General features: G+C 35.1%; 1 protein-coding gene across 1 annotated transcript in view; it reads right to left on the bottom strand.

Moving 5' to 3' along the window:
• Dnah14 (dynein axonemal heavy chain 14) overlaps window positions 1-27783 on the bottom strand; it is a 322525-nt gene that overhangs the window by 204748 nt on the left and 89994 nt on the right. Inside the window, 8 exon segments of the mRNA XM_078022909.1 lie at window positions 491-609; window positions 698-802; window positions 4957-5128; window positions 8084-8205; window positions 13806-14057; window positions 17635-17825; window positions 20931-21296; window positions 21773-22118. Of these exon segments, the coding sequence (XP_077879035.1) occupies window positions 491-609; window positions 698-802; window positions 4957-5128; window positions 8084-8205; window positions 13806-14057; window positions 17635-17825; window positions 20931-21296; window positions 21773-22118 (1673 nt within the window).

Here is a 27783-nt window from a genome sequence, read left to right as displayed (position 1 = left end):
TTGTAAATGACCTTTATATGGGAGGCCACAAGCCAGCAGTTAGAGAGCCCTCACTGGGGCTGTCAAGTTAGACCAGTATCAAGGAAGGGCCTAGCTCATTGCCTGGGAGCTCACCACCATGAAACCAGAGATGTGTGAAAACAACAATGACCCCAAATAGTAAACCTTCCCATCCAGAAAAAGGCAAGTGCTAAAGAGAGTTGAGAACTTAAGGTAGAATTCAATGATGGAGCAAAAGGCAGGTGAAAATTAGAAAGCTCTCAAGAGTTTGAAGATTACTTTTTTTTTTTTTACTTTTAATTAAAGCTAAAGTGAGAAGAACATGTACTATAGAAAGTATTGAAAGGTAAAAGTGTATTGATGGAAAAATATTATCTTTGAAGATAGTTTGCTTGGCAAACTTCTATGAAATATCAGAGAATTCAAAGAGATTTTGAAATTACGAGGTGTTATGGGACCTAAATGTTTAGTTTTAGGATATTTATCATACTTTGGCAGCACAAGACCTTCTCCTTCAGCAGATATGAGCATTTTTACAGCAGGAAGGCCAATTTCTTGTTTCCATATCAACACTCGTTTTATGTTTTCAAAACATTTCTTAAGATGGGGCTGTGAACCAGAAACAAATGTCAGTAACATTATAAAATCCTGATCTGGTCAAGAAATAATATTGCTGAACAGAGAATAGTGTTGTTACCTGTACAGACTCAGGATTTTCACTGCCACCTAGAATATCAAGAAGTGTAGCATTGCTAAGAAAGTAAAATCTTGGGAAAATCGTTCTTTTGATTTCAAGGTAATCCTGTCCGGAATGAAAAGAAATGTAACTCAGAATATATGTCCAATCATGATATGAATCCCATCCACACTTGGACTACATTTACACACTGTCACCATGACATTAAAAGTATAGTATAATAGATGTGGTAGTATCGGTCAGAATGATATAACATGCTCAATTAAAGATATACTCGAGTTGCTAACAGACTTTTAACAGAGCAAAACAAATAAATAGAAATTCCAACTAAAAGAGAAACAAATGAAAACCCCACATACACCATTTCATTATGGATCATTGATAAAGCCCTGGATTTTGGTGTTATTAGCAATGCTTTTGCATGCTCCCACTTTCTGCTCCTTTCCCTACATTTGAAATTATCACCTTGGAAAATTAGTCATCATTTCACAAATGACCTCTCATTCTACAGTACAGAGAATTCCTACACTTCCCACCACCTCTCTCACAACTTCACGCTAGCCTTAAGTCTTGCCTTCATTTCAGAGAAAAAGGCATTCAGTTGCGCCAGGTTAAAATACCTTGTTTTCTTTATTACCCCACTGTCTTCCATCTCTCCCTTGCAATAGGCCTCCACCTTAAATTTCTCTCACGAAAAAGTACAGGAAGCCCTCCCTTTCCCTTTGCTTTCTTCTAGCTACTGTTACTTGCCCATTTCTTCTTTATACCAAAGTTCTTGAAAAGACAATTTATTAACTCAAAAGCTATATTCTCTGTCAATTCACACTCTGCCTGCCATCTGGCCACTACTATTACCAAATTGACAGGGAGTGACATTTTCAAGGGTTTGTTGCCTCTACTGTTTTTGTTTTTATTTTTAATTTGCCCTTTGACCTCTATAATTTTACTTGCTTTTCTTCTGTCTCTTGGCCACTTCTTAATCATTTTCCTTCAAGGGACCCTTTCACCTCTATACCATAATTTTGACGTCTCTTGAGTTCCATCTTCATCACTCTTCACTCATTTTATTCTTCTTGAGCTATTTGATACATATCCCTTTGCTTTTCAGCTCAGATCATTACTCTCTACCCTAGATTAATATACAGTTATATCCCCTTATCTGTAGGTGATACATTCCCTGAACCAATCACTTAGTTGAGGTGGCAACTAAGTGATTAGTGGGCAGGGACTACACAAACTACGGGCATATTGGACAAAGGGATGATTCAAAACCCAGGAGGGATGAAGCAGGATGGTGTGGGATTTCATCACATTGCTCAGAATGGTTCATGATTTAAAGTTGTGAATTGTTTATTTCTGGAATTTTCCATTTGTAGTTTTAGACTCTATGAATAATTAAAACCATGGAAAGTGAAACTGCAGATAAGGAGGAGCTATTGTACTCCATCGCCCATTGAAGGTGTTCACCTGAATGTCCCACAACTATTAGATTTAGAGTGTAAACAAAACTTACTTGCTTCCACACAAGCCTCATCCTCTTCTGCTCCTATCTCTCTAATATGATTATCTTCCACCCTGTTGGCCAAGTTGTAAATCTAGACATGATCTGGGGCATCTTTATTTTATCCTCCATTTACCCATCCAATGCTTTTGGCTCCACTTTCTTTTGTTCTCACCACAGCATTATGTTAGCTGCCCAACATTTCTAGACTTTTTACTTGGATTTTAAATAACCATTTCCACTGCCTGCTATGGTTTGGCTAAGGTTGGAGTGTGTTCCCCAAGGCTCCATTTGCTGAAATTTAATCCCCATTGTGAGGAGTTAAGAAGAGGATGGAAACTTATTCTGAATGTGCTGTTTAGGGAGGTGATTAGGTTTAGATGAGGTTATCAGGATGGAGCCCCCATGATTGAAAGACCATAAGAAATGCACAGGCACACATGTATACTCCTTGTCTCTTAGCATATGATGCCCTATGCTGCCTTGGGATTCTGCCAGCAAGAAGGCCATCACCAGAGGTGGCCCCTGATCTCAGATTGGAACCATGAGCCAAAATAAATTCCTTTTCTTTATAAGTGCACAACCTCTGGTATTTCATCTCAGTGATGAAAAATAGATGAATACATTGTCCCCACCAGCATATCAATGTTTTGTCACCTCTGAAACTCATTTTGAAATTGGATTTCCAATGTGATGGTGGCAAGAGGTGATGGGACCCTTAAGAAGTCATGAGGTCTCCACTCATGGAAGGGGTCAGTGTTGCTTTCTGGAGACTGGGTTAATTCTCCTGGGAGTGAGTGAATTCCTGCTCTCCTTGGGACTAGATTAGTTACCACCCGGGGTTCCCTTTGTGTTTTAGCTCTTATGTTCCTGTTCACTTGCCCTTCCACTTTTCTGCCAGGAGGTGAAGAAGCAGGAGGCCCTTGCCAGATGTTAATGCCATGCTTTTGAATCCCAGCTTCCAGCTTCCAGAGCCAAGAGGCAAAATAGATTTCCATTTAAATTTAAATGGTTCCACTTTAAGTTACCCAGTCTTGTGTGTTCTCTTACAATAAAACAAACTAAGACAATGTCCAATCCATACTCTATGCTTTTTCGCAGAAAGATATTTCTGAATTAAATTATCTCATTCTTCTATTTAAAATTCCTCAGTGGCTGCTCATCAAAGTAAAAACTCATTACAATCAATGTTCAAAGCCCTTTACTGGCCGTCCCCTGACTCCCTGGAGAATGCAATCTTTCCCTACCAGTTTCCCATTTGTTACATTTTATCTGTAACATATTTTTCATCAGAAGGTACCATAGACGGTTTTGTGCCTTTGTACTTTTTCCATTTGCCTAAGAGACTCTTCCCATCGACCCATTTGAATTCTGACTCTTACTTAGCTAATACTTCGTTTTTAAAACTTTATTTTTAAAAATATTTAATCTTTATTTGTAGTTGGACACAATACCTTTATTTTATTTATTTATTTTTATGTGGTGCTGAGGATCAAACCCAGGGTCTCACACGTGCTAGGCAACACTACCTACCACTGAGACACTACCTCTGTCTCCAATACTTACACTTCTTTTAAGATCTAGGTCAGTTATAGCTTCCCCCATGCGGAGTTAATTTCTCCTATTTAAATATAGTCATACTACCAAACTTAACTTAGCATTGCAATAGTTCTTTACATTTTTTTTTTCCTTTTTGTAATATGTTTTGAGTTCTGTGACAGTAGGGAATATGTCTTTTATCTTTGTAGTCCAAGCACATAGCAGTAGTGCCTGGTATAAAGCAGGCATTCAATCCATGAAGAAATTAAAGATAAGTGATTTGTAATGACTTTCAGATATAATCCAAAGATGTGCCAGAAATAATTGAAATTCTTATCTCAAAGATTGTCTGGTAAACTTTATCACTCTGGGCACAGCTTTTTTGCCTGCCCCAGAGCATGAATTTGTACAGAAGAGATCCTCTAGAACTTTCTAGAGGCTGTGACTACCTAGGGGTAGTCTGCAGGAGTCGTCACTACCACTGTGACTTGTGTTCAACAAACAAAAACAAACAACGCTGGAACAAAAACTTGGTTTATGAAATGAAGTGAACACATGCATCTTGAAACTCAAATACGAAGACCCAATATTTAAGGATATGAATCCAGCTGATGATTTAATGTTCTGGCAATTTAAGAATATGTGGAATCAGGGCTGGGGTTGTGGCTCAGTGGTAGAGTGCTCGTCTAGAATGCACAAGGCACTGGGTTAGATCCTCAGCACCACATAAATATAAGGATACTGTGTCCACCTAAAATTTAAAAAAATAAATATATTTTTAAAAAAGAATATGTGGAATTAGTAATTTATAAGCTCATCAAAGTATTCTATTTCAACTTTTGCTGAACTTATCAACTTAATAATAATAATAGTAATGTTAATAAAATAATTAACCTTCTTTAAGTACTTTGTGTTAGCTCTTGGTGCTGTAGATGTATTATCTCATTTATCACAGGGGGCACTGTCATTCTCAATTTAAACAGTGGGAAACCTGGGCATTCAAAAGTTTGGTAATTTGCCTGAGTATCCTTTAGATTAGCCCATCCATTTTTTTTTCTTTTGATAGTATTTTCATTAACACTATAGATTATGAGAATTGAAAAAATTGTTGGTAGCTAAAGTTAAGGAGAAAGTCTTCACTGGAATTTGTTTTTGCAGTGTATTACATTAGTTTTGTAGATTTAAATGAGGTCTCATTTTAGGATTGCTATAGTTTTACCTCTAGACTTTTCTTTATATGCTCAAGATGTCTATTGCAATTTTGCAGAACTTCAAGAATTCCTGCCGAGATGGTTATTTGCAAAGCTTCCAGTTTGCCATGTATTTTTGACATTATTTCTTTCCATAGGGAGAGCACCTCAGAGAAAAGTTTTGTTTCTGCTGGAAGCTGCCTTTAGAAATAGAATTAGACGTAACTATTTTTGAAGCTGCTATAATTAAAATCTAAAAATCATTTGCCATAGAATATTGTAAATTTATGAAACAAGCTTGGTATGTTTTCTTTTACTTGATCAATCATTAATTAAAGATATCTTATTATCTATTATATACAAGTGATATATATGGTAAGAAAACAAGATAAATTAGACTACAAGTGTCGATAACAAGATTATATTTAATGTGTAGTGGGAAGTAGATATAACAAGTTCTACATAAAGTAAGTAGAAGCAGTTTGTGTTCTAAGAAATGTAATAAAAATAAAGAGTCCAATAGTTTTGATTTTGAATTTCCCCTTGGCCCCCATTATGGCACTATTGAAAGGTGGTAGAATCTCTAGGAGGTGGAGACTAGTGGGAGAAAGTTATGTAATGGGGGAGTGCCCTAAAAAGGGATATTTATGCCTCAGTTTCCTCCCCTCTCTCTCTTTGCTTTCTGATTGCAGCTTTGCTCTACCATTTGCTTCTCACCACAATGTATTTCCTAACCATAGCAACAAGACCAAGTAACCATAGACTAAAACCTTTGAAACCATGAGCCAAAGTAAACCTTTCCTCTTTATAAATTGATTGTCTCAGGCATTTTGTCACAGTGGTAGAAAGTTAACACAAATAACTAGTGGACATTTTAGAGAAGCAATGGGATTTTTTGAGATCTGAGTTTTAAAGGAATATAGCTTTGATGTGAGGAGAAGGCAGAGAGGACATTTTTCTAAGAGCAAGAGCATAGAGGTGTACATAATACAATTGGAAGTTTTGTTAATGATTATCTAATCTTAGAGAATAAGGAAATGTAATACAGGTGTCAGCCTTGGTGTAGAAATTTTACTTTACGGATTATTATCATGGTTTTTACACATTGGAAAAGAAAGGCAACACTTATATGTGGCATGACAATCCATTAATATATTAATTTGAGTTTTATTTCTGTTGTTGTTGAGGTTAACTGAGGGAAGTACCTTCAAAAGTTAAGTTTGCTTCTCACCTTCTCTGATCACTTATATTTTCCACTCCCATCCCTGTAGCCCCAACCTGATTCAAGCTCTTCATGGCTTGGAAGTTGAAGTGAGGAATAAAGGTCTTTTTAATTTTTATGAGTTAGTGTGACTTTGAGTTCTTTTTTGCTTCTTGAATGCTTTCTGGCATTGCAAGTATTTATGGAGAATATCACTGGGGTTTTGGAGACACCTCAACAGGAACCTCTACTTTGCCCTTAATTTTCTTTCTTTTCCCTGCTGACCTCTTACAATCACTCTTCAAGCTCCTGTTCTAAGTGGTATAATTCTGGTAATCTCTTGTTCTGACCAGCAGCTCTTTAGGGTCAATATCTTTCAAGATGGCTTTAGCTTGGAACTTTCTACTGTGTCTGCAAAATCTGTCAGAATTTTTCAACTTCCTCAGGACTGTTGACATTCTGTACCAGATAATTTGGTGGTGATAGTGGTGGGGTCCTGTGTATTGTAGGATGTTTTATAGAATCCCTGAACTCAACCCACTGGATGTCAATAACACCTCAATTTTGATAACTAAAAATGTTTCCAGGGTTTGCAAAATATCCACTAGAGGGAAAAATCATTTTTGTTGAGAACCACTGGCATAAGATAATCATGAATTCTTGCACTTCTTCCTTATTTTGCTAGCGAAGGCTACTTCAGAATTCTCTGGAGAAGAGGCAAGCCCTTGTTTCTAATGCTTGACTAGGCAATAAATGTCAAATTCTCCAGAGAACCCTTCCACTATTCTCCTATTCCCCATCTAGGGTGATAGGCCCTAAATGTTTCTGCAGTTCAGTAAAACTTCTCTCATGGAGATTTCGATCTCCCCTTCTACTAGTCTGGAATCTTTCCCAATCTCTCTGGAAGGAATGAATGCAGTCCTTACAGCTAACTTGGAGTGGGGGGATAAATTCTCCATACAGAATTTTCCCCTCTGATGAATCTATCACTCACCTCTTCTTTATTCAGATCTTCCTCACTGATTTCAAGGCCCATTATTCTTCCCTAGCTAAAGGGAAGTCCATAACTGATGGGTTTTTTCCTTATCTTTAGATTTATTGTTTAGGTACTTTCAGCATCTGCTCATTAAAAGCCTCCTTTTCAACCTAAGCACACTTAGTAAAAAGACAACTTGGTCACATTTTGAACTTCCTCACCAAGGAGCATGATCTCTCCATTAATGAGGAAATCTTTGGTAAAATGTAATATCAAAGTTCACTTTATTTATTTATTGATTGATTGATTGCAGTGCTAAGGATCAAACCCAGGACCTTGTGCCTGCCTTCTGCTCTCCCACTGAGCTGCATCACTAGCTGTAAAGTTTGAATTTAAGGCTCAAAGTCATAGCAACATAAAGAATTTTCTCTTTAGATATAATGTGGTTTCACCTTTGAAGACTTTCAGAATGACTGTAGGTTAATATAATAGAAGATTGTACGATTATTTTGTCAGTAGTTTAAATTCTGTCTAGATAACTCATTTGTCTGTACCAATCATTAAAAAAGTTAGAAGCCAACTAATTTGAATGCTGTGATTGAAATTTGTCAAGGCCATTTCTTCTTCCAATTGGTTCAAAGCAAGAAATTCTCATTCATGTATAAATGCAACTGCATGTTCATCATTCACACCAAAGTCACATTAATATTCTAGAACCGAAAAAATAAATAATATTGTGGCTTCAGGATTGTAATGATATATCTAACATTTCTTTTCCAGTTGTTTATATCTTTATGTCAATAATTGAGAACAAATGCTTTCTGATATAAAGATGATGCTTGTACTGTTTTATGAAGAAAAAAACTAATTAATGGTTCTGCAGACTATACTATTTTGTTCAGTGAAGAAATGATTTATCAAGAATTGCATAAAAACACATTCCCAACCATGCTACATTTGGTATATTTTGATTTTTTACCTTTGTATTTCTAAAGAATGGAAGATTGGTTCAAGATAAAGCCATTGTTTTTGACAGTTCATCCATACCTCAAGGGTATGAGAAAAGAGTTTAAGGTATTGATCCCATTCATTCACAAGATCCTACAATGATAAAAGAAAACATATACACTTGCAAATCTAAATATATAAAATTACTCTAAGAGTCATATACCAGAAACTGAAATCAAAGCTCATTACCAATCACTGACATAGAGAAAATTATTAATAGAGGGTCACATAAATAAATATAAACTCATTAAAAATTTAAAGAATGTTTTGAAATTAATATTTTTCAATCCATAGAGTAGTGTAAGGAGAGCTCTAGTTCCTCTACATCCACACCAAATACTAGGATGATCAATCTTATTAATTTTAGTTATTTCTTCACACATGTAGAAGTATCTCATTTTTACTTTATCGTATTTCTAATAAGTAATGAAGTTAAGCATCTTTCTGTGTTTTTTTTTTCCCTCCATATATGTATTTCAATCTCTGGCACATTTCCTTATTGGGCTGTTTTGTTTTCTTATTATTGCATTTTGAGAATTCTTTATATAATCTCTATATAAATCCTTTAACAGATACACACTAATATTTTCTGCTAGTTTGTGGCTTGTATTTTTGTTCCTTGAACAATGTCTTTTGAAGAGTAAATTTTTTAAAATTTTAATAAAATACAGTTTTAAATTTTCCTTCTGTGGGTTAGTGCTTTTGGTGTTATATTAAAGAAATCTACCTAAAACAAGACAACAAAATTGTTTCTCCTATGTTTTCTTCTCAAAATTTTTTTAGTTTTAGGTTTTACATTTGGTCCATGATCTTTGAGTTAAATTTTGTGTAGGCTGTAAGATATGACTTGTTTTTTATTTTTTGCATGATTATACAGTTGTGCCAGCACTATTTCTTCAAAAGAAAATTGTTTTTACTAACAATTATTTTTGTACCTTTGTTGAAAATCAGTTGTCCATATTTATGTGGGTCTATTTCTGTACACTCTATTCTGTTCTATTTATTTGTGTATCTATCTTATATAAATATAACCCTCTCTTGATTATTGTGGTTTTATAATACATCTTGAAAACTATGTAGTATTAATCATCTAGCTTCTTTTTAAAGTCTTGCAAACTTGCTAAAATAAGTTTGGTTTACTTTTAAAAAGATTTCATTAAATTTTCTTACATATGCTCTCCCTTCTTGAGTGAGCCTGGAGCCTCAGCGCGCTGAATTGGATCCTCAATAAATCCCCTTCTGCAATTGCATGAGTCAGTCTCTTGGTGGTCTCTTCCTCCAACTTTTCGCCGGACCCTTACATGTGGTGCTGAGGATTGAACCTGGGCCACACGCATGCTAGGCGAGCGCGCTACCACTTGAGCCACATTCCCAGCCCCCTAAAGGATTCCAACATGGCGGCGGGCGCGGAGAGATCAAGTCTCTGACCTCTTCAGTTGTGCAGGCATAGGGAGTCATAAACAACCTAAATCTGTCTGCTCAGGATCACTAGGCAATGTTGAGCTGACGTGAATCTGGGGCGAACAGTCTGGGCCTCTCAGAACACACTGAGCCCGGATCGGCTGAATTCAAGCTCCCGTTCGCCTGCTTCCCACAGACAAACAGCTGTGACTCAGCACTAATCCATCCGGCTGAAACAACTGGTCAGCACTTCTGATCCTACGGAGGTAAATGCCTAACGAGCCTTCATAGGTAGTGGCCACAGGTTTGAAACGGGGCTTGGGAGAGACAGTAAGGACCCACCCGTTGCATTGGTCACCCGGCAAAGGGAAACGAACTGTCGCCATTTGCAAGAGATACCACCATGGCAGAGAACTGACGTCATCAGACTGCAGCGGAGGAGATACCTTCATTGAAACCTGCGGCTACAGGTGTGTAGTCCCCTAGCCTTCCCTCTCCACACATCGGGGAAACCTTAAGGGCCCCTCCCAGCTCTCCTGTAAGGGCCCCTCCCAGCTCTCCCGTAAGCGTGATAGCCAGACCGAGGGAATCAGAGGTGGCACGGGACCCGTGGCGCGGAACTACCGCTCTCACCAGTGCTGACAGCTGAGGTCTCTTGCACCAGCTACCGGGGGCATGGCTACCAGAGGGCAAGTAAAATTCGCTGAGGACTCTCAGCCCCAAGCTCTACAAACTTAGGGTCTGAGGGAATGGCAAACAGGGAGAGTGTGCCCAGGTGTTCATGAAAACAGGGCTCCCGGGAACAGCAGACCTGGCGTGTAGCCAGTATTGTGGTGAGCGGCACCCGTGAGAGGGGCCTGGCTAGAGGAAAAGTGGGGAAGTGACTACACACAAGAGGAGGTCCTAGGCACTCAGGATTGGAGACTCGCCCAGTCTGGGAGGAGGAGCTGCTGCAAAGTGATTGATTCCCGCTTATTGAGAGGGCACAGCTCCACCTACTGGAAGAGAAGTTAATCAAATTCTAAGACTGCATTTATTAGTTTTTTTTTTTCTTTTTTCCTTTCTCTTTTTTTTATTTGGGTTTTTCTTTCATTTTCATTTTTCTTTCTTGTTGTTTTTTTATTTTTTTTTTACAATTTTAAAAATTTTTTCTTCTAATTTTAATTTTAATTTTTTTTTATTATTTTTTAAAAATTTTTTTTCTTTTTTTATTTCCTATTTTTTTCTTCTTTTATCTTTTCATTTCTTTTCAATTATCGTATCCCCCCTTCCTTGAATTCTACCTGCTTACTCTCATTCTCTTTAGTGACTTCTTCCCTTCCCTTCTAATACCTTTCCTCCCAAGCATCAAATAAATTTATAGGACTAAACAGTAGCTCAGCAGTCAAACAGAACAGGAAGTAACATGAGCACCTTCAAAAAGCAAGGAAGAAAAGGAGTACAAACAATGCAGGACAGCCTAAATATTCAGGAGGACCTAGAGACATCAGAAAAATGGTCATATAAAGAACTCAAGGAACACCTTAGACAGATGGAATGGAACCTTAAAGAGGATACAAGACAGCAAATTCAAGCAGCGAAAGAACACATTGAGAATGAATTACATAAACAGATAAAAGAAGAAGTTAAGCATCTTTATCAGGAGATATAGATTATAAAAAATAATCAAACAATAATTCTAGAAATGAAGGAAACGATAAACCAAATTAAAAACTCAATTGAGAGTATCACTAACAGAGTGGAGCAAGTAGAAGCCAGAACATCAGATAATGAAGACAAAATATATCATCTTGAAAAGAGTCTAGCCAACTCAGAAAGGTTGGTAAAAAATCACGAGAAAAACATTCAAGAGTTATGGGATAACATAAAAAAAACAAACTTACGAGTCATCGGGATAGAAGAAGGTACAGAGATTCAAACCAAGGGAATGAGTAACCTGCTGAATGAAATAATTACAGAAAACTTTCCAGAAATAAAAAAGGAAACAGATATACAAATTGAAGATGCATATAGGACACTGAGCACACAAAATCACAGTAGACCACCGCCAAGACACATTGTTATGAAGATATCCAATATACAGAACAAAGAGAAAATATTAAAAGCTACAAGAGAAAGGAGACAGATTACATTCAGGGGTAAACCAATAAGGTTAACAATGGATTTTTCATCACAGACACTGAAAGCAAGAAGGTCATGGAACAATGTATTTCAAACACTGAAAGACAATGGATGCCAACCAAGAATTCTGTATCCAGCAAAATTAAGCTTCAGGTATGACAACGAAATAAAAATCTTTCATGATAAACAAAAGTTAAAAGAATTTGCAGCCAGAAAACCAGCATTGCAAAGCATTTTGAGCAAAACACTACATGAGGAAGAAATGAAAAACAATAACCAAAACCATCAGGGGGAAGAGCCTCGGTAAAGACAGAGGGCAAGGGGAAAGATAATTATGGAGAAACAAACTAAATTTTTTAAAAAAAGGATAAATAATCAAACATGGATGGAAGTACAAACCATATATCAATAGTAACTCTGAATGTGAATGGCTTAAACTCTCCAATAAAGCGACATACGCTGGTATCATGGATTAAAAAAACAAATCCAACAATATGCTGCCTCCAGGAGACACATCTGATTGGAAAAGACATACACAGGCTGAAGGTGAAAGGATGGGAAAAAATATTCCATGCACATGGTCCTCGTAAGCAAGCAGAGGTGGCCATCCTCATATCAAATAAAATCGACTTCAAGACTAAGTTAATCAAAATAGATAAAGAAGGACATTATATACTGTTAAAAGGAACCATTCACCAACAAGACATAACAATTATCAATATTTATACACCAAATAATGGTGCTGCGACATTCATAAAACAAATTCTCCTCAAGTTCAAGAACCAAATAGACCACAACACAATAATTATGGGTGACTTCAACACACCTCTCTCACCATTGGACAGATCCTCCAAACAAAAGTTGAATAAAGAAACTATAGAACTCAATACCACAATCAATAACCTAGACTTAACTGACATATATAGAATATATCAACCATCATCAAATGGATATACTTTTTTCTCAGCAGCACATGGATCCTTCTCAAAAATAGACCATATATTATGCCATAGGGCAACCCTCAGTAAATATAAAGGGGTGGAGATAATACCATGCTTTTTATCTGATCACAATGGAATGAAACTGGAAATCAATGATAAAAGAAGGAAGGAAAAATCCTACATCACATGGAAAATGAACAATACGTTACTGAATGATCAATGGGTTACAAAAGACATAAAGGAGGAAATCAAAAAATTCTTAGAGATAAATGAAAATACAGACACAACATATCGGAAACTATGGGACACAATGAAAGCAGTTTTAAGAGGAAAATTCATCGCCTGGTGGTCATTCCTCAAAAAAAGAAAAAACCAACAAATAAATGAGCTCACACTTCATCTCAAAGCCCTAGAAAAGGAAGAGCAAAACAATAGCAAATGTAGCAGAAGGCAAGAAATAATTAAAATCAGAGCGGAAATCAATGAAATTGAAACAAAAGAAACTATTGAAAAAATTAACATACTCATCTAGGTGGTTATTTTTATTTTTTAATTTTTCTGTATATTTTTCTTTGTTTGTTTGTTGTTGTTTTGCTATTTTTCTGTGGCTCATTTTTTTTGTTCCACATTGATAGACCATGTAAGCTATTTGACTTATCCCTTCTTTGTAATTCATTGAGTTTTCTAAGGCCCACCTAACTGACACTTTCTCTAAACGTTTGTGTATTTATGAATAATGTGATTTCCATTTGTTCAGTGTATACATTCTCTGTAACTCTATATGTCAATATATTTATATAGATTTATGTATATATATGATCTATTATCTTAATTTTATTATTAAATATTTATATTATCACATCTTATTGAATCTCTTGAAGTTTTAAAATGATTTTTTAGATATTTATGTGTGGCTACTCACTGAAGAATTATCAGGATATACTGAACACCGCTGGTAAAAAGTCATGGCTTGTAGGGTCATATTTTTATATGATCTAAATTTATCTTTTCTGTCCCAATTAAACATTCTGACACTTCCTCATGAATAATCAATGTTCCCATAAAATTATTTCTAGTATTCAAACTATTAAATATTCATTCTCACTTCTATTTAAGCATATGAAAGACTTATGTAATTTAAAAGCAAGTGCAAAACTGTAGGATGCAAAAATTACTTAAAGTGAGAAACTGTAGAGAATAAAAACATTTTATCTTTGCCATAAAATTTACCTTAATGGGTTCGAGATAGGGAGATCCTTTAATTGTTGCAAGTAAGATTTGAGATTCTTCTAACTGAGCAAATATATCATCTATGAAATTAGATGAAATTATTAGGATAGAGTACATCTCTGTGTGATGAAGAACTACACGTAAAGGGGTAGTGTTCCAAAGATTGATAATCTTGAATAGCATTTTTTCAAGAGCAGCTTCATTAGTTGCTGAGTTTGATATTTCATTTATTTTGTTTTCAAACTGAAATATCTGAAATGAACACATTATTATTTAATATTAGGTGGAGCAAACAATTCCTGAAACATTTAACATGGACGATCTAAATGTATGTTTTAAAAGGTTCATCAGAAGAATTGAAGAACTGATTCCAGTTAAGTTTATATCTTAAATTGAGATTTAATGGCAAAACCTGAATGACATAGTGCTTTTCAGTTTTTAATTATTCTAACTATTTCACATTCTTCATTCTTAGTGAAAATTAATTATTTTTTTCTTATTGTAGTCAATGTAATAATATATACCTATTGTGTATGTGTAGATGGCATTCTTTTTTATGCATATACTTTTGGTTTTTATTTTAAAGAAAATTATATAAAAGATTCCTATCATTACTGCTTTAGTAGTTTACATTTTTATTAACCTCAATAAATATTGAGATGTAAGTGATAAAGTATGTATTGCATGTATGAAATATATTTTTGTTATTCATGTATGTATTTATAATATTTTGTATAGTTTATAATGATTGATTTTTTTGAGGAGCAAATTTTTACCACATGCACATCAGATAGAGCACTAATCTCTAGGATATATAAAGAACTCAAGAACCTTAACACACATACAAAAACCCAAATAACCCAATCAATAAATGGCCCAAGGAACTGAACAGATGCTTCTCAGAAGATGATATACAATTAATCAACAAATATCAACAGAATCTACCACTATTCCCATGTGTCACCTTCATGGGACTGAAGAATGATATCTAATCTCTATGTTTTGATCATGCAGCTCAGCAGGGATTATGGGCAGGCATGATTAGTTTTCATAATTTCTTATAAGCCTGCCAAAGATGGGGTAAGGATGGTGAAATCAGCTGACTGCTTATGGTCTTAACAAATAGTTTCAGGAAAGAGGCTTACCTTTTAACATACATTATTCAGCCAAAGACAGATAAAAAGCCATGGGACTATCAGAAAGAAAGGACTTTTTAAAAAATATTTTTTTTAGTTGTTGATGGACTTTATTGTCTTTATTTTTATGTGGTGCTGAGGATCGAAACCAGTGCCTCATGCATGCTAGGCGAGCACACTACTATTGAGCCACAACCCCAGCCCCAAGAAAGGACTTTGTGACTAACACTCTGAGATTATTCAAAACTAAATCCAGATATTGATCATGTAAGGCAAAATTTCAACCAAGTGAATCTAACACTGTTAAGTCTTTATAGTCAAAAGTTTGGAAACTGATTTACAAATAGTTTTGTTTTCCTATTTGAAGAATCTGAGAAGTTTCAGATGAATCTTAATGCTTATAATGAACCATCTTGTGGTGAACCAGCTATGGGCTGTATGTGTGAACTATGAGCATGAGTATATTTATGGACTGGACTGATGTTGCCTCTCTGTTTGGGCTGGCGATATATGTGTCCTTTTCGCTTGCTCTGCCTATGATCCCCACACAGCATCTGAGATGGGTGTGGCCTTCCAAGATGTCAATCTGCTGACCATAAGACATCACGAAGCTAGACTCAATCCCTTGAAACCTGACCTCTCTCATTAGGGTGGAACTTTCTCCAGTGTCTTCCCCTCAATAAAAAGGGGCTTCAGAGCATCTTCCTCCTCTTTTTTCTGCCTCCCTTGTGGGAACTAGAGTAGAGGAGCCATCTCTGAAGAATACCAAGGAAAAGTTATTTTCTCTGTCTTAGTGTAGTTATTTCGTGCCAACCCAAGTTCACCTGGAGTGACTTTGAATAACTTAGTTGCATGTTGTGGCACCATCTACCTGTATTATAAAACACAAAGCTTTCTAAAGTGGAAATGATTAACCATAAAGAGATAATGTTCATTTATGTAAACCATTGACCTCTTTCTCTTAACTTTATGACATATTTTCATGTGATTGGCTTCTCAGAGCTTGTATGACATCTTGGACAGAATGGTTGTCATATGATATCATGATATTGACAGGATTAGGACCTATCCTAGAAAGTTTGGCTGCATGACTATTATCTCTGGGTCAACCCCAAGAAACTCAGGTTTTAAAAAATTAGGGATGAGTTTCTAGGCCAAACCCTGTCCATCTATGCACCTATAGATATTTGATAAATTGTTCAATTTCTACAGGATTACCCAAACCATCCAGGAACTCTCAGAGTTCAGTTGAGGTTGCCTGCTGATGGCCACTTCATTCCCTCTATTATTATAGTTCACTTTAAGAAGAAGAGTTCCTTTAGTGCCTGGCTACAAAGTACTTTAGGATTGAAAATATGTTCTTTTTTGTTCAGATGTCCTGTTCAACTAATTTGGATCCTCCCCAGACTGCAAAGGATATCCCTTTGAAGCTAACCATTCAAGTTAGAAAGGTGAGGATAGCTCACTGGAGCCCTCTGGGATATTATAGGCCACCAATCCCATGTAAGCCTCTTGCTGCTCCTATCTCTGTCTAGCCTAATTTTATTTTTGCTGCTTCTCTCAGTTTTATAAATTCTTACTCTCAACTTAACTTGCCCAGTTATAGTTCCATTAATCCAAGCCTTTGAAAATGGAACCATCAATGAAATTGTGCTTTATTTTCAGCATGGTGGTCTGAGGATTCCCCTGTTGGCATTGACCCTGAATGTTCTGCAATTATCTAGATATCTGACTGAATTTATCTTTGGCATATAGATTGTTTAGGAGGCTAGAGCAATAAGAAAGTATGATAGATTCAGATAGGAAGCAGAGTAGAAGAACAAGAGAAGATTTAATAATTACTTCATGATTTTTGGTGTAAGTAGTTGGAAGAATGGAGCTGCCATTAGCTGGGATGGAAATGCTGACCGAGGAAAAGTTGAATTGGGGAGATGGAGAATAAAAAGTAAAATTTACGACAGGTTAATTTTGAGATATCTCTTAGAGAGGTCAATAGAAAAACTGGATATACAAGTCTGGAGTTCAAGAGAGGTTTAGATTAGGACTGGAAATATAAACTAATTTTAAAAGTCAAAGTTATCTTTAAAAATTCTTCTTTTTAAATTCCTTAAAATATTCCCCATGTTCTTCTGTGCAATAGAATTATAGATGCAATGCTGGGTTTGATTATAGTATGTATACTTCAAACATAAAAGAAGCATATTATAACTTAGGAAGGAAAATAGGAAACTTTTTACCTCCAAAAAAACTGAAAAAAAATCATAATTTTGTGGCAAATCAAGTTATTGCTAACTAGACATTTCAGATATAATATCAAATTATTGGTAGTGCCATCCTAATACTCTTGATATACTTACATTTTATACAAAATCAGATGCAGTACTTTTGATTTTTCGGTTCCTATAAATGTATAAATTTCTGTTCTATAAGAAGTAGCATTGTTAAATTATTGAATTTGTCACATATGAGAACCAGTATTACTATTTTCTAATCATTTAGATAACAAGAGCATAAATGAGTAGCTTACCCACTACTTCCAATTATACATAAGATCCTATCATATATTATCTACTATTTTCCCAGACATGTTATACACTTTTATCTTTTCTAATTCCAATTCCTTATAAATTTACTTGCCTACTTACAATTGGCTGCTCTAGGATTTCATTCTATTGCTTTCCAACTGTATTTACCTTGAGGCTTAGAAGATTCTCCACAGTACAGTTTTTATCTAGGTTAATTGACTTTCCAATAATCTCCTGGAGAGCCTCCCAGTGCCTCTGCTTGAGACACGGGTTTCCCAGTGCTGTGATGATTGGTAGATGTTGTTTAAAATTCATCACCGATTGCTTAAGATGTGTTAACAAATCATTTTTAGGTAAACCTATAAATAACAATATAAATCGGTAGGCTTCAATATGTTTATGTTCATATTTTTTAACCAAATGAATTTAAAAAATAAAAATTTCCCTTTAAGATTTACTAATTTAATGTAATACTACTCTATCAGTTTTGTGTCTGCATTATAATATAAGATAATGGCCTTTAACATTACCCTTTCATATGAATCAATTATGGATTAAAATAAAGAGAAATGGTTGTCAAGAAGAGTAACTAAAACCTAAGACTATCAGAGCCAACTTACCTTGGAAATGTGATAAGAAGGATGCCCACCTCCACAGGATTTCCCAGATTTTTACTGACAAGATAGATATACAGATGGAACAAAAATGGACATTCATAAGTCTGTCATAGGTTTGGGGACTTTGAAAATTTTCTAAATAAAGAAGAACGTCGAGGGGAAAAAAATCCACCATTTCTATTATTTCACAAAGAAAATATTTTAACACTGAAATGTAGGTGATGACTTGTTCATATGTCATCATTGGTTGGTCCTTGAAAACAACTGAGGTACAGGACTCAAAGCCTAAGCAGTTGAAGGTTCATCTCTTATAACCTTTTACTCAACATATAAAAGAAATGGGGAGGCAATAGAGAAACAGCCCAAGTTGGGGACCCTGAAAAACTAAAACTATACCAATAATCTTAAAAAATCAAATTTGTACAGATGGAGCTTCTTCTATAAACCTACACTGAATAGTATAATGTTTTACAAGACCTGGTTAAATAGGAGATCAAGAGAAGAATTTTTATATTTGACAACTTTTGTGTATTTCTTCCTTTGAGAAGTGTCTGTTTAGTTCATGTTCAACATATCTAGCAATTAGAGAAATGCAAATTAAAACTACAATGAGATTCCACCTCACTCCAGTCAAAATGACAGTTATCAAGAATACAACTTACAATAAATGTTGGTGAGGATGTGGAGGAAAAGGTACACTCATACAGGGCTGGTGATACTGCAAATTGATGCAACCACTATAGAAAGCAGAATGGAGATTCCTCAAAAAAATTGGAATGGAACCAGCATTTGACCCAGTTTCCTACTCCTTAGTATATATATCCAAAAGACTTAAAATCAGCATACAACAGTGACGCAGTCACATCAATATTTATAGAAGCTCAATTCACAATAGCTATGCTATGGAACCAGCCTAAGTGCCCCTCAACGGATAAATGGATAAAGAAAATGTGATATACATGGGCTGGGGTTGTGACTCAGCGGTAGAGCGCTCGCCTCGCATGTGTGAGACTCTGGGTTTGATCTTCACTTATTTATAAGTGAAATAAAAGTATTGTATCCAACTATAACTAAAAATTAAATATTGAAAAAAGAAAATGTGAAATAGAAACACACACATCACATTATACACACACATACAACACACACACACAGTCATAAAGAAAAATGAAATTATGGCATTTTCCAGTAAATGGATAGATCTGGAGACTATCATGCTAAGTGAAATAAGCCAGTCCCCAAAAATCCAAAGGTCAAATGTTTTTTGCTTATATGTAGACGCTAAAGCCACAATAAAGGGTGAGGGAAAAGAGCAGTTTGGTAGATTAGACAAATAGAATGAAGGGAAGGGAGGGGAGATAGGAATAGAAAAGGCAGTAGAACTAGGTGTGGTGACACATGTCTGTAATCCCAGCAGCTTGGGAGGCTGAGAAAGGAAGATAGTGAATGCAAAGCCAGCCTCAGCAACTTAGTGAGGTCTTAAGCAACTCAGCAAGACCTAATCTTTAAATAAAATATGAAAAGGGCTTGGCATGTGGTTCAGTGGGTAAGGCCCCTGGGTTCAATCCCTGGTACCCAGAAAAAAAAAGACAGTAGATTGAATAATTTTCCTGTGTACATATGTGAAAATACTGAAATGAATTCCACCATCATGCATACCTACTAATTAGAATAAGGTATATTCTATGCTTGTATAATTATATCATAATTGATTTTACTGTCATGTATAACTAAATAAATAAAAATAAAAAGGAGAGACAGAAAGAACAAGCAAACTTTAGATTTTGCCAGTTTCAACTTTGGCAAACAACAATATTATTTCTGTGAAACTATGGCTATAAGAATGTGTTGTCTACTTGTTAATTCATATATTGTTCTCTGAGACATGTACATAGCAAACCACATTGAGAATGCACACAATGAGTATTATTTTAAAGCAGTGAGACTGATGTGCAGCTAGTTTTTCTTTTTTTCTAAAAAATTTGTGATAGCTTTATTTCTTCTATAGTTTAGGGATAAGAAAAATAAAATTTTGTATTGCTTGTTCAGGGTTTTTTGTTTTTGTTTTTGTTTTTTTGGTTTTGCTGAGTGATAAGCTAGGAGTCTAAAAAAACAAAACAATCTCTTAGCTAGGTGAAATAAAACTTTCCTCCTGGAAAGGACATAATCTTATAGAATCCTCTCAGAAAGAGTCTCTCTCCATTGGCAAAATTTCAAATTTGATGATTAGCACCAGGGAAACCTCTCAGAATGACTTTTTAGCTGTTTCCCACACTGCCCAAAGGATACCATAGGTATAGAAGAGAATTTGGGTAAAGATTCTGAAGGTGGGCCTCTATCATTAAAATAACTCTGGACAATACTCTAGCAAGAGTTAGAATCTGAGTCAAGTGTCTGGAGTTCTACCACAGAATTGACTTTTGTTTACTTTATTAAAAAACTCTTTAATGTTCTTATTGGTGCATTATAATTATACATAATGGTGGGGTTCATTGTTGCAAATTCATATATGTACACAATATAACAATATATTTTTTGTCCAATATTATTCTCCAGTATTTTCCCCTTTTCTCTCTTCTTCTCTCCACCTAGCTCCTTTCCTCTACTCTACTGGTTCCCTGGATTTTCATGCAGTATCAACTTTTAAAGGAGACAAAATTTGTTATTACTTCTTCTTATTATTATTGGCAAAGCTTTAATCTCTTGTTTCAGCAAATAATTCCTACCTAAACTACTATATTGTTCCTCTAGCCATAATGGTCAACCAAAGACAATGATTACATTGCCCAGAGGCCATATTTTATGTAATCCTAGGTGAGTGAGAAAATTTGAGAAACACATTTTTACCTTTTTCTAGTACAATGATTATATTCAGCAATTTTGTAATAGTTCTCTGTACTAATTCTACATCAATACTTTGAAGAGAACACTTCCTCCATTCCCAGAAGTACTTTTCCCATTCATCTTGTGCTTCCCATAACATTTTCCTCAAACTTAAGTCACATTCAATGTCAGAGATTTCTGAGAGCACAATATTTGTAATTTCTTCCATATTAAGAGAATGCATATGATATTGGTGATCGTCAAAATGATCCTGATAGCTTGAGTAGGTTTTAATTTTGTTAACCAAACGTGCAGCTTCCTCTGAGAAAGTCCGAATCATTTCCATTGCCATTTGCACTCGAGTACCAATAAAAAACAGAACAGGAGTTCCTATCTAAAAAACAACAGTAGTCAGACATTTTCAGAAACCAAAACATTCAGAAATTACACATTTTGCTGACAATTACATTAGTATATAATCCAAGATCTAACATGATAAGTGAAGTTGGAACTATCATTACATTAGGCTCAGGCAAAGACCTAAAAAGGTTTCAGGGGGGTTTAGCCCTTTTTTTTATGCTAAAGGTTCCTTTGGGACTCTTGAAGCCTCTGGTAAGTTAGCAGCTCTGCTGCTGATGGTTGCCTACATTCATTCATAGATGAAGAAAATGCTAAATTCCAGTTAGAGGTTACTGAAAATAGAGATATAATTTTATTTCCCATTGAAGTTCACGTATTACTAACATTCTGTGAATACCAGGTTAAGAATACTGGATTAAAATTTTTTAGTTATGATACCACAGAAAGCAAATATCTATTTGCATAGTAAGGGAAGATCAAGTTTTTGGTGAGAATAAACAAAAAACTTACGTTGGCTTTTAAATTACTAACGTCCACTCGTAGACCAGCAATATTTGCTTCCAATTTTTCCCTGAATTTTGTTATGGCAGCCTCCCTGTTTGTTTTATTTAACTTTATAGTTGTTTTTAGTTGATGAAACTTGGCAAAAAGAATTTTATATATGGCAATTTGCTCTTCTGAAATATATAAATGGTAATATCTCACAACAGAATACAACTGATTAATTGTTAAGTACTCATCTTCTAATTGAAATATTTTGGATGAAATCGCTTCCAAAAAAGTGAAGTGTTCCACAAATTCTTCTACTTCAGTGGGCTTGGATTCCAGCTGTTGCAGTGCGGATTCTATGATCTGAAGTCATCAACATGTTAATTATAATTAGGCAATAATTTTTCACCAATTTTGAAGACTAACTACTCTTTTCTATTTCTCTGACTTCTATTTCAGAAAACAATGAAAACATCTTCTGGACATAATTCTAAGTGTGATTTAAATCTTAGGGCATTAACATGTTAAGTCCTTCTGTTGTTGAAAGAAGGCATTTGAACATATGTAAAAAGAAGGCATTCTCACATGAAAATAAATGCTACTCACATAATGAAAGAACTACTGTGAATAACTGTTTTCAAGAAATAAAAGCAATGTAAATAGTAAGAGTATTGAACATTTGTGTTCTAGGTTCTTTAGGTACCTGATTTATTAAGATAGTGTGTTTGCTAATTAATTAGTCTTATTTTCTCTAGTTTATACTGGAAACAAATGAGTCTCAATGGGAATAATTAGACTAAGGTTAGAAATATGGCAAGTTACAGAACTATGATTTAAATCCCAATCTAATTCCCTTTTGTATTATTTTTATCATAATTATGTCCATTATATGTATCAGATCTACACTCTTTTCAGAAGTATTTCATTCCATGCAATTTTTGAAGTAATTATATCTCTGTTCTCAGATTATCATTTTTTCATTGTTTTGAGGACTCTTGATGAATATTTATGTATGATTTTACATAATTTTGGAATCAAAGTCAGTTCAGTTTTCATTCTTCACAGGCTTGTATTGCTTTTATGTGACTATTTCATCATAAAAATTGCATGTAAAACTTGCAATATAAGAAAGTTCATAAATTAGAAAGTGATCTATTATTTCATCACACAATGATAACCACTGTTAATACCCATTGGAGTTTTTCTCTGTATGTGTCTCTTTTATCATAGAGTTTATATAAATAGGCTTTACATTCAGAGAGATGTGCTTGATTCTCAGCCTTAGTATTTACTAACAGTATGAATCTAAGCAAAATAGTTTTACTTTAGGAATGTTGGTGTCCTCATTTGTAATCCTGAGTATCAAATAAGATAATTTAATAATGGGCTTATAATAGTGTCTGGAACATAGAAAGTACATCAATAATGACTGGTAAAATAAAATCGTAGAAAAGTTTTCCTTATAAATGCAAAAATATTACAAAATAACATTTATTTGTATGCACACGCTTGCAAGCAAAATCTTCAATTTGGATGGGAAACTAACCTTAGAAAGCCAATTAATATGATTCCTCACATTAAAAGATTAAAAGCTGAGAGTTTGTGGTGCATGGCTCTAAACCCCCTTTTTTATATACATATATTTTTTATTGGTTGTTCAAAACATTACAAAGCTCATGATATATCATCTTTCATACATTTGACTCAATTGGGTTATGAACTCCCATTTTTACCCCAAATACATATTGCAGAATCACATCGGTTACACACTCACATTTTTACATAATGGCATATTAGTGACTGTTGTATTCTGCTACCTTTCCTATCCCCTACTATCCCCCCTCCCTGCCCTCCCAATTTCCCTCTCTACCTCATCTGCTGTTGTTCAATTCTCTCCCTTGTTTCCCCCCCCTCTTTCCCCTCACAACCTCTTATATGTAATTTTGTGTAACATTGAGGGTCTCCTACCATTTCCATATGCTTTCCCTTCTCTCTCCCTTTCTCTCCCCCCACTCGTCTCTGTTTAATGTTAATCTTTTCCTCATGTTCTTCCTCCCTGTTCTGTTCTTAGTTGCTCTCTTTATATCAAAGAAGATATTTGGCATTTGTTTTTTAAGGATTGGCTAGCTTCTCTTAGCATAATCTGCTCTAATGCCATCAATTTCCCTGCAAATTCTATGATTTTGTCATTTTTTAGTGCTGTATAATACTCCATTGTGTATTTTTTTATCCATTCATCTATTGAAGGGAATCTAGGTTGGTTCCACAGTCTAGCTATAGTGAATTGTGCCGCTATGATCATTGATGTGGCAGTATCCCTATAGTACACTATTTTAAGATCCTCAGGGAATAGTCCGAGAAGGGCGATAGCTGAGTCAAATGGTGGATCCATTCCCAGCTTTCCCAGGAATCTCCATAGTGCTTTCCAAATTGGCCTCACCAATTTGCAGTCCCACCAGCAGTGTACAAGTGTACCCTATTCCCCACATCCTCGTCAACACTTATTGTTGTCTGACTTCATAATGGCTGCCAATCTTACTGGAGTGAGATGGTATCTTAGGGTGGTTTTGATTTGCATTTCTCTGACTGCTAGAGATGGTGAGCATTTTTTCATGTACTTGTTGATTGATTGTATGTCCTCCTCTGTGAAGTGTCTGTTCAGGTCCTTGGCCCATTTGTTGATTGGGTTATTTGTTATCTTATTGTGTAATTTTTTGAGTTCTTTGTATATTCTAGATATTTGGGCTCTATCTGAAGTGTGAGGGGTAAAAATTTGTTCCCAGGATGTAGGCTCTCTATTTACCTCTCTTATTGTTTCTCTTGCTGAGAAAAAACTTTTTAGTTTAAGTAAGTCCCATTTGTTTATTCTTGTTATTAACTCTTGGGCTATGGGCGTCCTATTAAGGAATTTGGAGCCCGACCCCACAGTATGTAGATCATAGCCAACTTTTTCTTCTATCAGATGCAGTGTCTCTGATTTGATATCTAGCTCCTTGATCCATTTTGAGTTAACTTTTGTGCATAGAGAGAGAAAGGGATTCAGTTTCATTTTGTTGCATATGGATTTCCAGTTTTCCCAACACCATTTGTTGAAGATGCTATCCTTCCTCCTTTGCATGTTTTTAGCCACTTTATCAAATATAAGAAAGTTGTAACTTTGTGGATTGGTTTCTGTGTCCTCTATTCTGTACCATTGGTCCACCTGCCTGTTCTGGTACCAGTACCATGCTGTTTTTGTTACTATTGCTTTGTAGTACAGTTTGAACTCTGGTATCGCTATACCTCCAGATTCACACTTCCTGCTTAGAATTGCTTTTGCTATTCTGGGTCTTTTGTTTTTCCATATGAATTTCATGATTGCTTTATCTATTTCTACAAGAAATGCTGTTGGGATTTTGATTGGCATCACATTAAACCTGTAGAGAACGTTGGGTAATATCGCCATTTTGATGATGTTAGTTCTTCCTATCCATGAACAGGGTACATTTTTCCATCTTCTAAGATCTTCTTCTATCTCTCTCTTTAGGGTTCTGTAGTTTTCATTGTATAAATCTTTCACCTCTATTGTTAGGTTGATTCCCAATTATCTTATTTTCTTTGAGGATATTGTGAATGGAGTGGTTTTCCTCATTTCCATTTCAGAAGTTTTGTAGCTGATATACAGGAATGCCTTTGATTTATGTGTGTTGATTTTATATCCTGCCACTTTGCTGAATTCATTTATTAACTCTAGCAGTTTCTTTGTAGACCCTTTTGGGTCTGTTAAATATATTATCATGTCATCCACAAATAGCAATAATTTAAGTTCTTCTTTTCCTATTTTTATGCCTTTAATTTCTTTTGTCTGTCTAATTGCTCTGGCTAGTATTTCAAGAACTAAATTGAATAGAAGTGGTGATAGAGGGTATCCCTGTCTTGTTCCAGATTTTAGAGGGAATGCCTTCAGTTTTTCTCCATTTAGGATGATGCTAGCCTGAGGTTTAGCATATATAGCTTTTACAATGTTGAGGTAAGTTCCTGTTATCCCTAGTTTTTCTAGTGTTTTGAACATAAAGGGATGCTGTACTTTGTGGAATGCTTTTTCTGCATCTATCAAGATGATCATATGGTTCTTGTCTTTAAGTCTATTGATGTGGTGAATAGCATTTATTGATTTCTGTATATTGAACCAGCCTTGAATCCCAGGGATGAATCCTACTTGATCATGGTGCACAATTTTTTTGATATGCTTTTGTATTTGATTTGCCAGGATTTTATTGAGAATTTTTGCATCCAAGTTCATTAGAGATATTGGTGTGTAGTTTTCTTTCTTTGAAGTGTCTTTGTCTGGTTTCTGGATCAGGGTGATGTTGGCCTCATAGAATGAATTTGGAAGAGCTCCTTCTTTTTCCATTTCTTGAAATAGCTTGAAAAGTATTGGTATTAATTCTTCTTTGAAGGTTTTGTAAAACTCCGCTGTATAACCGTCTGGTCAAGGGCTTTTTTTGGTTGGTAGTCTTTTGATGGCTTCTTCTATTTCTTCCTTTGTTATTGGTCTGTTTAAATTGTGTGTGTTTTCCTGACTCAATCTGGGCAGTTCGTATGACTTAAGAAATTTATCGATATCTTCATTATCTTCTATTTTATTGGAATATAGGGTTTCAAAATACTTTCTAATTATCTCCTGTATTTCTGTAGTGTCTCTTGTGATATTGCCTTTTTCATCCCATATGTTAGTAATTTGAGTTCTCTCTCTTCTCTTCGTTAGCATGGCTAAGGGCCTGTCAATCTTATTTATTTTTTCAAAGAACCAACTTTTAGTTTTATCAATTTTTTTCAGTGTTTTTTTTGGTTTCAATTTCATTGATTTCTGCTCTAATTTTAATTATTTCTTGTCTTCTACTACATTTGCTGTTGTTTTGCTCTTCCTTTTCTAGGTTTTTGAGGTGTAGTGTGAGTTCATTTATTTGTTGGTTTTTTCTTTTTTTGAGGAAAGAACTCCAAGAAATGAATTTACCTCTTAAAACTGCTTTCATTGTGTCCATAGATTCTGGTATGTTGTGTCTGTATTGTCATTTGTCTCTAAGAATTTTTTTTTATCTCCTTCTTTATGTCTTCTGTAACCCATTGATCATTCAGTAACATATTGTTAATTTTCCATGTGATGTAGGATTTTTCCTTACTTCTTTTATCATTGATTTCCAGTTTCATTCCATTATGATCAGATATGGTGCATGGTATTATCTCCACACTTTTATATTTACTAAGAGTTGCCCTATGGCATAATATATGGTCTATCTTTGAGTAGGATCCATGTGCTGCTGAGAAGAACATGTATCCACTTGATGATGATTGATATATTCTATATATGTTGGTTAAGTCTAGGTTATTGATTGTGCTATTGAGTTCTATAGTTTCTTTATTCAGCTTTTGTCTAGAGGATCTGTCTAATGGGGAGAGCAGTGTGTTGAAGTCACCCATAATTATTAGGTTGTAGTCTATTTGACTCTTGAACTTGAGGAGGGTTTGTTTTATGAACGTTGCAGCATCATTGTCTGGTGCATACAAATTGATAATTGTTATGTCTTGTTGGTGGATGGTTCCTTTTAACAGTATATAGTGTCCTTCTTTATCCCTTTTGATTAACTTAGGTTTGAAGTTGATTTTATTTGATATGAGTATGGCCACTCCTGCTTGCTTCCGAGGGCCATGTGAGTGATATGATTTTTCCCAATCTTTTACCTTCAGCCTGTGTATGTCGTTTCCTATCATATGAGTCTCCTGAAGGCAGTATATTGTTGGATTTGTTTTTTTGATCCAGGTTACTAGCCTATGTCTCTTGATTGGTGAGTTTAGGCCATTAACATTTAAGGTTACAATTGAAATATGATTTGTACTTCCAGTCATGTTTATTTATTCATTTATTTTAGTTTGGCTAATTTTTACTTTTTGGTTATTTTCCTCCCCCTTTACTGAGAAACCTCCCGCTGTTAATTTTGGGCACTATTTTTCAATTCCTCTTCTTGTAGTATTTTGCTCAAAATGCTTT

The sequence above is a fragment of the Ictidomys tridecemlineatus genome, chromosome 10, assembly GCF_052094955.1.
Source record: "Ictidomys tridecemlineatus isolate mIctTri1 chromosome 10, mIctTri1.hap1, whole genome shotgun sequence".
NCBI classification, from domain to species: domain Eukaryota; kingdom Metazoa; phylum Chordata; class Mammalia; order Rodentia; family Sciuridae; genus Ictidomys; species Ictidomys tridecemlineatus.
This window is presented reverse-complemented; position numbering and strand designations above follow the sequence as displayed.